The sequence below is a fragment of the Ipomoea triloba genome, chromosome 8, assembly GCF_003576645.1.
Source record: "Ipomoea triloba cultivar NCNSP0323 chromosome 8, ASM357664v1".
NCBI classification, from domain to species: Eukaryota; Viridiplantae; Streptophyta; class Magnoliopsida; order Solanales; family Convolvulaceae; genus Ipomoea; species Ipomoea triloba.
In genome coordinates, this window is record NC_044923.1 from 15,925,817 (window position 1) to 15,937,832 (window position 12,016).

The following is a 12,016-nucleotide window of genomic DNA, read 5'->3' on the forward strand; positions in this document are numbered from 1 at the left end:
TGTTTTTATTTTATTTATGAGTAACTTTCCTGTAAGACCATCTCACGGATCCTTATCCAGGTCAAAAATGAAAATGTAATACTTATATAGGAAAACACAATACTAATCAAGAATAAAATATTTGTTACTAAAGGAAAGTGTATTAGCTAAGTAGCTTGTAGCTTAATGACACTTATGTGGCTCTCCCAAATGGGAGGCCACAGGTTTTAACCTTAGTGGGAGTCATTGACTACTTTTGAAAAAAATGTAATACTTTTAAATCAAACACATTATTTCTTCTCGTATAAATATTATATTTTTATCTTAATTTGATCGGTTTCACGCGAATTTTTGTCTTTATTTATTGTGTTTTCGCCTAAGGATGTGTTTGGAAACCCGAAATATGATTTTGAGTTTCCAAATACAGCCTTAGGCGAAAACACGATAAATAAATAAATAAATAAAGGCATAAATTTGCGTGAAACCAGAAAAATAATTTCTAGAAATCATTTTTCGTGTTTTTAGTGTTTGGATGCAATTGAAAAATCCAGTCAACGAAAAATATTTTATGTTGATTGGAAAAAATCTAGTCATTTTGATAGAAAATGACTTCCGTCACAATCAGAACAAGGTTTCTGAAAATAATCATAAGTTGGGTTTTTGCTTGAAATAAAAGCTGATTTTCGCTGGAAATCATTTTAATTTTTTTGATAAATAATATTATTATACATATTTTTATATTCAAATAAAATATTTAAAATGTTTAATTATACAATTCTACTCATTTTTCATAAAATGAACTAAACACATAAAGATAATTTTCTTTTATGCAGCCAAACACAGAAAAAAAAAAAAAAAAAATTTCTAATGATTCCTTACCTAAAAAATATTTTCAAAGTCATTTCCTGTTTTTCAAATGGATCCTTAAATCTAAACCTAAAGTTTAATCGGATGGTATATTTTGGATATAAACAAAAATAGATGGCGCATTTACAATTCCACACTCACCTGTCGCCCTATATTTATTGCCTCACAAGGTTCCGGGATTCATTTCTCCCAGCTCCCTCTCTCTCTCCGCCGTGCGCGCGCTTTCTCTCTCTAGATCCATCTCACAGGAACACCTTTCAGGTAATTCTCACAGAAAATTTTGCCATACCGAATTATGTATGTATGTTATTGATTCGCAAACCGTAAGTTTTTGTTCAAAATGCCTTAGATTCCTTTTCTTCTTCTTCTTCTTTTTTTTTTTTTTTTACTTGGAATTCGTCGTTTACCGGAAAACAAGCTCGAATTTACGATGCGATATTATTTGTAATTGCTAGAGACAGTTTTTCTGTGAGATTTCTATGTTGTATCTTCTTTTTTTTTTGGTTGTATTGATCTGATCTGATCTGAAGATTATTGGTTTGTGAAAGGGCTGCGATCTCTGAAAATCTGTAGGGCTCGAATCATGGAATTTTAAATTTTAGATCCAGATTGAAAAAAAAAATGATTATGCTATTCGTTTGGTTTTAGAACTTATATTTGTGTCTTGATCTGCGATGCAGCGTGAGAATATGATACTACAATTTGATCAACTTCAGAGATTTGAAATTTTTATTTTGATGCAACTTAATGATACATAGGTATCTCCGGAAGAAAGAGAAATGGGACTCAGTTTTACCAAGCTCTTCAGCCGGCTTTTTGCCAAGAAGGAGATGCGCATTCTGATGGTTGGTCTTGATGCAGCTGGTAAGACCACCATCTTGTACAAGCTCAAGCTTGGAGAGATTGTCACTACAATTCCTACCATTGGTATGCACTTTCCCCCATGGCTGTTTTTAAACTTCTTTACTTTGTGTTATGCAGTATGGCTTCAGTTCTCTATAGTGCACCTCTAGAGTATGAGTATCTTGCTTGTTTCTATGTTATCTTGGTTTTCATGTATTTGTACACAATACACCTTTACCTATTTATCTAAACATGATCTATAAATGTTTGTTTTGGAAATATAAAATGTACACTGCATGAGGCAAGGGAGATCCTCTTTATTAGGTATAGGTTTGTTAAAAATTCTTGATTTTGAATTTTCTTGCCCTTCTCCTTTCCTCGAGGAGAAGGGTCTTCCCTGACTTGGGCTTTCATTGAAATTAGAATCTTTTCAGCTTTTATATGATTATCAAACTCTGGTGCTTTTTTGTTTTTGTTTTTTTTTTTTGCACTATCAGTAATGATTGACTTTCTACAGGTTTCAACGTGGAGACTGTTGAGTACAAAAACATCAGCTTCACTGTTTGGGATGTTGGGGGTCAGGACAAGGTATAATCATTTTTATTTTCGACTCTTTTCTTATTTAATTAGTTTCAGTAAATTATACATATCAATTCATGAGGTTAAGAGATTGCTTGAAAAGAGCTAGTTTAATAATAAACTTCGTTCTTTTTGCTCTATCTCTAAGGATCTGTTGTGTGTTGCAATCTCTCTATTGATGTATAATCTCTACTCCCCATCCTGTGTGCATTTGGTAGATCCGTCCATTGTGGAGGCACTATTTCCAGAATACACAGGGCCTCATCTTTGTTGTTGATAGCAATGATAGGGACCGTATCGTGGAGGCAAGAGATGAGTTGCATAGGATGCTGAATGAGGTAAGAAGCCTTTCATTATGTCTACATATATATTTTATTGCTGGTAGAAGAGACAGTTAAAAGTGTATGTAATAAGGGTAAGGTGCACATGTAGTATCTGAGTATTGATTCCTTTTGCTTCTGAAATCTGATTTTTACTATTTGATGTTGATGTTTTTTTAATTTTATCTCTGCAATTACTTTTCTGCATATTAATTCCTATATTTTAGTTAGACATGTCTTTAGGTATGTCAAAATATTTGGAATTAAGGTCTAACAAAAGTCTCATTAGAGGATTGTGCTGGATCTTTTGATGTTATTCCTATCCTTTGTTCAAGTTCATTGACTTGCTTCAAGTTGTCACTTTCTGAATCTTCTAGATCCATGGGTACAGCGAGTATTACTTTGGGTTGGCTGATGTTCTCTTCTTCCTCTTTGTTAATTATGAAGTGGCTTGAATTGACATGATTGGCCTGTTTTGGTGCATGAGATAAAAGGTCTTCATGCCTATTGGAGCTGCAGACCTGGTTGGCATGTACTCCTACATGCTGTGCAATTTCTCCTAGTAAGTGTGTTAGCTCTCCAAGGCAAATCATTAAGCTCTTGGCATAGTTCCGGGAAGCATTATTCAAAGAGAGATCTTGCTCCTCTGTTGGTAATTGAGCACCTTGATGCTCAAGGATGATAGTTTTGCTTGGTTGACGTATGTTAGCCTTAGGACTAGGGCATATGGTTTTTTTTTTTTTGGTTTTGCTTGGGTCAATACTTTCTTTCTGCCAGCCTGGGAAAAACTTGTAGTGATTGACTCATTGACTTGTTATATTCCATTTGGAGCCATTTGAGAATGATGATTAGAAGGGATTTCAATGAAAGAAACTGTACTGGATGAGAAGAAAGTTGAACAATGTATAAGAAATATTGGTTATATGTTTGCTTTAGTGATTTATCTCTCCCGTAGATGCCAGTGTTGAGGCAAGACACCACTGGGTAGGCTGTACCAAATATTGTCTCATGGATGGTAGTTCAGACGTAACTTGCTAAATTGGGAAAGCACTGGTGTTTGTAAAAGGTAGATTTCAGGGTCTATGGTATGAATGCTTGAGTAGGTGGCTTAAACTTGAAGTTTGAAGCACTAACAATATTATTTGGCAGTTTCTAGAATGGATAGGTGATGTTCTTTATATAGTGTTGATTTTGGATGGGTATAGCTAATCAGTTGTGAAACCACTTTCCTCACTATGCTTGTGTTTGGTTGGTGTCTGTGGCCATTGCCTTCATTATACTCATGATTGCTGTTTGCATTACACGTTGGTTACAAAATTAAGGTAGGGGGACAATTCCCCAAATCATGAGAAATTCATTGGACAAAGCTCGATTCCTTGTATGGTACTCGCCATTAATACTCTCTATGACCAAGTATGACATACACATACTCTATGGGTGTCAACACTAAGGTTTGGCTAGATTCTTTCCTATTCTCCCCCATTTATATAGAAGACATCTTGTGCAAGTATCCATGAGTCTTTCAATTTTCTTTAATGTAATTTTAAATTTATTTTAAAATTTTGATTAGACCTATGGGAATGCCATAATTGTAGGAATGAATGCATGATCTACTCTGTATCCTAACTACTAGGGTATTTACCGGTTTGAGAACGTGTCAGCAGTTATCCGCTTGGAAGCAAGAGAACAGAATTTAGCTTTGTTTAAGGTTAACTTTTATATATAGCTAATGATTGACGCTTACTACAGGATGAGCTCCGGGATGCTGTTCTACTGGTGTTTGCCAACAAACAAGATCTTCCTAACGCAATGAATGCTGCGGAGATAACAGATAAGCTTGGTCTCCACTCTCTGAGGCAACGCCACTGGTAAAGTTTCTAAAGATTTCCTGGCTCGTGCTTTAATTTTTTATCTTCTTCTGGGTTTTGCGAGTTTTTTGTCCCTTGGGTGTTAACAGGTACATCCAGAGCACCTGTGCAACTTCTGGAGAGGGGCTTTATGAAGGTCTTGATTGGCTCTCTAACAACATTGCTAACAAGGTAAAATTATTAAACTCTGACTTTCTGCTTGCTGGCTGGGTAAAAATCTATCTCGCTACCATTTGTAAATGTGATTGTAATACTGCTTCATTTACAGGCCTAAAGCGGTATAGCGTTGGTTTGTCGTCGTGGATTGATCCTGGATGCAGTAGTTTTTTATCTAAAAAAATTGGGTTATGAACTTCAGATATATGTAACTTTTTTTTTTTTTCTTTCTCTAGACTTGAGTACCTTGTTTTGAACTAGTAAATGGCCTACTTTTCGTGTTTTAAATTGCTTTTCTTAGCGCGCTCTCTCTCTCTCTTCCCCCTCGGCATTTTTAGAGTTCTATATGTACTCTTAAATTTTACTCTCTGATGTGGCGGGTATTGATAAATTAAATTTTCAAGTGAGTCTCAATATAAGTATTTACATCAAGCTTTTGTGTAGGAGTAAAAGTTGAGAGTAGAAAATATCCTTGATTTGTCATTGATTCACTTGCTTTTGTTGTCGTCAACTATATCACCTAAGAGTTTAGGTGCTATGATGGAGGAGAGGGGTAAAGGGAAACCTAGTAAAATTACTACATTTTAACATTACTTTTGACGGTTAACAAAACGTGGAGTAAACAAAATTTTAAAGGACCAAATTAAGTAACAATTGCATTGTCAAAACTCAAAATTTTATTAGCTAAAATTTATAGTCGAGGATTGAGTTGATGAAGCCTATTACAATTTGCTTGCGTTGTACTTATCAAAGTTATCACTTATCATTGTGTAAGTTGTAAGTTAAAAAATGGTCCTTGTGATAATTAGATATGATCATATGAGTAATACCTTTTTGCATGGCACGTTGCATGAAGAGATATATATATGGAACAACTTTTTGGATATTACTAAGGGTGTGTTTGGTTGACATGTTTAACTATCAAGAATGTGTATCAAAATCATTGTTATTGTTTAGTTGACAGATTTTTAGAACACTGCAATGAGTTTTGATTACCCTTTAATTGCAAAACCTATTCCCTAATAAAATAAGGGTTTCATTCCCTTCCTCCTCAACCGTTTCCCCAACTATTAATAATCATTCCCATTCCACCCTACTACCAAACATGAAAAATATTTTCACCAAAATCTATTTATCATTACCTAGTACTGTATTTAATACCCCTTCCAATTCCAATTTTCATGTGCGAACCAAACACGCCCTAAATACTAATCCACAACAATCATTGCACATTTGTAGGTGGAAAACGGCATTATATCGCCTTAACCAAGCTCCCTGAGCTTGGTATTTAGGCCTATCACAAATTTTGCTAGATTTTGATTTTTTAAAATTATCTACTAATGTTATTGCATACTTTCTAATTTATGTCGACATAAACTAATTTTGGTTTTTTGAATCAATTTGTCTATATTGACAAAATGATATTCATTAAAGGGCTAATTATAACAAGAACTAATATCTTGGTAAAATAACAATAACAGATTATGTATGATACATAATTTATTAACAATACATAATATGTTAACGGCACATACACAATATGTTAATTGTAGTAAATATACTACATATAATTTATTAACTGAAAGTACATAATAAGCTAATTGCAACCACATAATCTTAATGTCGTTTTGAATCAAAGTCCATAATATAAGATAGAATAATATATTTAGGACCTTGGGCTCTAAACCATTTTTAGGACAATATATTTCTGATATTTTGGTTAGATTCAAGATGGATGGTGCCAAGGTAGTCTCTACACCAATGGGGTTTGTCACTTTGTTGTGCAAATGTTGTCGTCCTTTCTTCCTCATCTGTTGTTGATGTTGCTAGTCATGGGTGATTGTTAATGGCATTCTCAAGAATAATGTTTATTCCATTGTTTGTGAGCATCCTCAATACATAGTTTGATTTTTACACAAGTTTTTAGGAGTCGAGTAGGAAAAATGGAGGAAAAAATAAAAACAAAAAGTTATAAATGAAGGTGGTCGCTAGTTGGCGACCACCCTTAACGCGCCCACCGAGGACTGCTGATGCGCCTCATGCGCGGTCATTTTATTTTCTTTTTAATTATTTGGTGGGACCCACGTTAGGAGACAAAAACCTATCCCTTCTACAAGAATCCAACCTTCTCTCTCCTCTCACTTCCACATAAGACTCAAAGCCTCAGAAACCTCCCAAAAACTCTATTAGGAATGCATTTAATACATTTTGTTCTTGAAAATATAATTTCCGGGAATGAATTATGCCCCTTGTAAGGGGCAGGGGAATAGAAATTTCAGGGACTCTTGATATAGTGATATTAGGCTATTAACTCAGGAATATTTCTAACTTGACTGCATCCTATTTCTTCTGCTAATCTTTTGTACTACATATGTGTGCTCCTTGCTCAATAGTATATACATTTTCATTCTCACTTTAAAGTAGTATATTTATCCTGAAACTAATCTACATAATATGAAATGTGTTTCAATAATAGTTCAGTACAGTTATGCTTGTTGTGAAGCTTTATGCCTAACTCTCATCAATATTTTGCTAATGAAATTGAAATGTGTGAGACAGAATATAATATAAAGCATATATGTACATACCTGAGCATCCTACTCTAAGTCGAAAGAATTGTAGACTTCATCCTCAAGTTCCTGATGATATTCATCTTCCATCAAGTCCGGTCTTTCGAAAAGAAGCTCTGCAGCTTCTCTTCTACTTCTCTGAGGCTTTTGGTCATTTTTTCCAATCACTGAAACTATCCTCTCTCTGATGGAGCATTCAACCGCTTCCATCTTCATATCCCGAGGCTGCAGTCCCAGAAGAGAGCAGCATTCCCCTTGGAAGTTTAGGTCATTTGAGGATAAGATCAGGCGAGCGATTGTTTTTGCAAGATCAGGTGCATAATTGCATATCTGAGGGATACACAGGTGAAGAAATGTATGAATCTGAACAACTAAATTGTTTGGTAGATCTCATAGATCACCAAGTTTCTAACAATTCCCCCTCTCACCACCTGCTGGTTTTAACTACTTGAACCCATGACCTGTTTCTGATGCCACTTGTTAGGATCAAACGCTTAGCACTACGCCAAAAGCTATAGCTCATAACGAAGGCACAACTTTATTTCCTTGTATACTGCCACCACATTTTCTAGAGACAGGGTGCTAGACTTGACCCTTCACCCGTCTCCACCTAACAATCCCCCTAGCCACTAATTGATGGACTAGGCTCTTTACCAGCCTCCGCCCAACCGTAACCTTGAAGGACTGATTCTCTATTCACCAACAAGCCTTTCACACGCCTAACATGGAATGGATTTTCACTATTATAAACTCTTTTGCTAGAAACACCACCATCCCCCCCAAGAGACTGTCTGAGAATGAAGCATAGTTTGGATGATTTGAAACTGACTTCTTAAGAGAAGATATTTAGCTCTAGAAACTCTTATGGCCCCAGCAAATGGGGGGTGAAGCAGGCTCTCTTTCTAGCAGATGAACAGATGCAGGATATGGCATGAGAGAGGCAACAAGAATTACCTTCTGTGCATGTCTACTGAGAAGAACACCTTGATTCTTTTCCTTCAAATCATCAAGAGCAAGCTTGACAGCTTTTCTGGTAAGACTTCGATCAATTTGACCGATCTGTGTATCCAGTGCTTTCAACTTGACAGCAAGTTATGAAAAAGACAAATGCAATAGATGCAATCAAAGGTAACAATAAATGATAGATTTGACACCAATTTAAAGGTCCTCTAAAAGCTATATATCAGATTGTGAAGGATATTGTTTGTCATAATAATGGATGACAATATCGATGTGGACAGATGGTGGCAAGTTTTCCCATTCAAGCAATGCACAACCACCTTGATCCTTAATGGTCCTCAGAGTCAATCCATAGCTTTTCCAACTGATGCCTTTCAATGCATCCAGTGATGATTGGGGAGCAGTACAGGGTACAAAGTCCCTCAAGAAGAAGATCTAAGAACACTATTTTAATCATCTTTTTCGATCAGAAACTCCAAATATAGAGAAGAAAGCCCTCAGCAAAATAACTTTACCAACAAAGATGAAGATTTAAAAACACATTTTTAATCACCATCAGTTTCAATCAGAAGAACCAAATATAGAATGAAAGTCCAATAACAAAATTATTGGTAACTGAGTTCCCAAAGTTAAACCTCTGTTTCCATTTCATGTTCCCTGAAGCAAGATGGAGTTGCTAGCTCAGACAGTTCACTGATAATAATCACAGCTTCCATCACCAGTCTATTATTTTGCATGTTTCCTAAGCAGCTAGCAATTCCAGTGCCAACCTTCAAATTTTCCCTGGAAATAGGTTAGAAATTATGGTTTAACAAAAATATAGTGTACTGCAACTTAAGATTATTATGGAGTATAATTGTACTGCAACACACTGAAGGGTCCTAACAAACTTAGCATCTTCACCACTCAATTGATTGGGTGTAATACAAAAAAGAACTTGAATCATTTACAACCATATTTCCTTAAAGAATCCCCACCTTCTGAGCATCAACCAAATAACACACAGACAATCATAATAAACAGAAACTAGCACTAGCTTATTCAGGACTCACCCAGTCAAGAAGCAAGACTGACAAATACTATTCAGTTTATTCCCATGCTTAAGGACATAATCCTCAAGTCCTGATCTTAGGCAGGTGATGCTTTCTGTGGTTAAAGGTAAAGAACCGCACTCAATGGCCAGAATACAACTTTCAATATGCGATCCTGGCATGATACTATAATCAACCAACAGTTCAACAGCAACCATCTGCAATGAATCATAATTAATCAACAACTTGAAAGTAACCTAAGCTATTTTCAAAGAAACTGTAATAGAGAAAGCCATATGGTGCTCAACCATACAGAGATTTCAGCAATCTAAGTATGATGTTCAATGTTTAGCCAAAATTCAAGAAATTTTTTTTCTCATACTTAAAAAAAAGTATTAATGTCTCCTTCAAATGGAAGGCTGATTAAAACAATTGATATGCAGATTTTTCATGGACTGCATCAATGAATTACATATTAACAATTGATTAGAGTCACAAAGAATGCCTGTATAAGATGCTTCATAATGCATACCATGTTATTCAAAGTTCAAAGAACCACTATCCTCTCCCAATAAACTGCGCTATCCATACTCCAAAATCCAAATATCAACTTACAATATCATGAAAGCATGAATTGCATATACATGTAAATATAAGCTGTAAAACATTTCAAGGAAATGGTGAACTTACAGGGATTTTTAAAATGAGCATCTGCAAAAATTGTCACGAGAAACTGAAGTTAATAGTAAGCAATGCAACAAGTAGTGAGACATGAGAAATTAAAGTAGCCTGAACCAGACTTCAAATAAGCAAAACTTTGACAAGTAGTTAGACATGATCCCTACCTTCTTAAAAAAGAAGGTTAAATCTTCCAATAAGTGATCAACACTTTCAGATGTTGATATTGATACTTCAGTCCCACTGTCAGGTAAAAGCAAAAACAAAACAAAATTGGGAACAGTAAAAAATAATGAAGTTTCAGGAGGAGAACACAGTAGAAAATATGCCTGAATTTTGCACCATTCTTTGTGGTTGAAGGTAGCCTTGTCAGTCTCTTAGAAGAAACAGATTCTTTAATGTTGAGATTCAAGTGGTGCATCTCATTATCAGAAATGCCTGCAATAATTCATTTTCTCTTATGTATAAGAAGATAGAGAGAAACCATTGCTGCAATGAAAACATAGCAGTTGATTTAAATGTCTGCTTTACCATTGCCATAGCAAGTTATAGCTATTCACTCTATAGACCTAAACTAGATAAAGAGTCACTGGCATTATTGGCAAAAGAGCAGTAGATCAGTTAAAACGTATAGTGCACTCAACAACATATAATAGTGTAAGAGACACAACATCCATAACAAATGACAACTAGTGTTAAGACCAAGTCATAACTCACAAGTTCATATTCAATTAAAATTTATGCCAAATGACTTCTGACAGTTTCAAATCCACTCTATCAATTAGATGAACATACCAATTGTATATAATTAAATGAATACTTATACTGAATTCACATAATACTCAAAACTTTGTTAAAGCATATGACAGTATGGTTTGATAAATTCCCTCTGATACAAAACATAACTATCAGTGGTAGGATGAAACTTACCAGTTGTTGAAATAGAGATCAATCCATCTGACACAGAGAAAGGGGGAAAATACAAAACAGAATTTTGCATCAGTTATCAGACAGCCCAAAAACAGTGAAATTTTAAATGAAGTAGAAATAAGTAGCAAAGTAATAGCCAATTACTAACCCCATTTACCAGCCAAAACGAGGTCATTTGGGTACTTCAGATGTTGGTACTCCTCCAGTTTGCTTCCAATGCCAGTATCAGAAACTGTTTCACCAGAAAAGCCAGATACCGAATCATTGCTTTTTATTTTCCTTTACTGAAACTTTGTAAAGAGCTATTCAGAACTTCTGAACAGAGTTAAATTCAATCTATTAAGACCTCCGGAAATTGGAACTTCAATACACACGCATGCATGCACACACGTGTAAAACTACAAATTATAAATATTTTGGCCACCATTAGATTATAAATTACTTTCAAACTATAAAAAGTGCAGGAGCATACGAGATCAATCTACATAAACCAAATTGATATATGTTTGAAAGCGATTGTTCACTGAATTATCGTACAGATAAGCATTTACAGTACAAGTACCGATTCCTACACACAACAAATATAGGGAGAGATGACCTGAGATTCGAACGAGAGGGGGACTGAGCAGTGGAGAAGGGGTCAATTTAACTGATAATCTGCAGGGATCATCTCTCAAACGGCACCTCTGAACGGCGCAGAAAATTAACTGCAAAAAACAACAATAACAAACCATCAAGTGTTAGATGAAATGCCTCCAAAAAAAAAAAAGTGAAATGAGAGATTTTATAGAGTAAGAAATCACATGTTTACAGAGCATTTGCACGGACGAGATCTCCATGTCTACTACTGATAGAGAGAGCTCCCGCTCAAATGCAGCAATGTTAAGGTAATTTTGATGCAGATTGTAGGCGCCTAAAAGTACCGCGAAAATTGAGACTTATATGCATTGAGGCCATCACCCGCACGGACAGGGGGTAATATTTAAACTAATTAATTTTTTTGGATTTGTCCAAAGTAGGGATGGCAACGGGGTGGGGCCGGGTCGGGGAATGGTCCCCGTCCCGTCTCTGAAATCCCTCCCCACTTTTCGTCCTTGTAGGGATTTTTGGGGGACGGGAATCTCTGCGGGAATTTTTTTTAATTATGTCAATTTTTAAAAATAATAATATTATGAAAAAGAAATTAAGCTTTGAATCCTTAAACAAAGCCCAAATTCAACATACATAGATTAATA

At 35.4% G+C, this 12,016-nt stretch overlaps 2 protein-coding genes across 2 annotated transcripts; one reads left to right on the forward strand and one right to left on the reverse strand.

Moving 5' to 3' along the window:
- Window positions 1-931: 931 nt before the first annotated feature.
- Window positions 932-4,920, forward strand: LOC116027514 (ADP-ribosylation factor-like). The gene is made up of 7 exons (XM_031269218.1): window positions 932-1,107; window positions 1,605-1,773; window positions 2,207-2,277; window positions 2,487-2,606; window positions 4,338-4,456; window positions 4,546-4,627; window positions 4,725-4,920. Exons 1-7 carry the CDS (start codon window positions 961-963, stop codon window positions 4,728-4,730), a joined length of 714 nt encoding a protein of 237 aa, XP_031125078.1. The 5' UTR covers window positions 932-960; the 3' UTR covers window positions 4,731-4,920.
- Window positions 4,921-7,187: 2,267 nt separating this feature from the next.
- LOC116027513 (type 2 DNA topoisomerase 6 subunit B-like) lies at window positions 7,188-11,711 on the reverse strand. Its single transcript, XM_031269217.1, has 12 exons — window positions 11,585-11,711; window positions 11,380-11,488; window positions 10,930-11,013; window positions 10,782-10,808; window positions 10,181-10,289; window positions 10,019-10,094; window positions 9,864-9,884; window positions 9,195-9,391; window positions 8,778-8,925; window positions 8,385-8,577; window positions 8,137-8,264; window positions 7,188-7,512 (listed from the first exon to the last, which is right to left on the reverse strand). Exons 1-12 carry the CDS (start codon window positions 11,618-11,620, stop codon window positions 7,210-7,212), a joined length of 1,431 nt encoding a protein of 476 aa, XP_031125077.1. The 5' UTR covers window positions 11,621-11,711; the 3' UTR covers window positions 7,188-7,209.
- Between the last annotated feature and the right edge of the window lie 305 nt (window positions 11,712-12,016).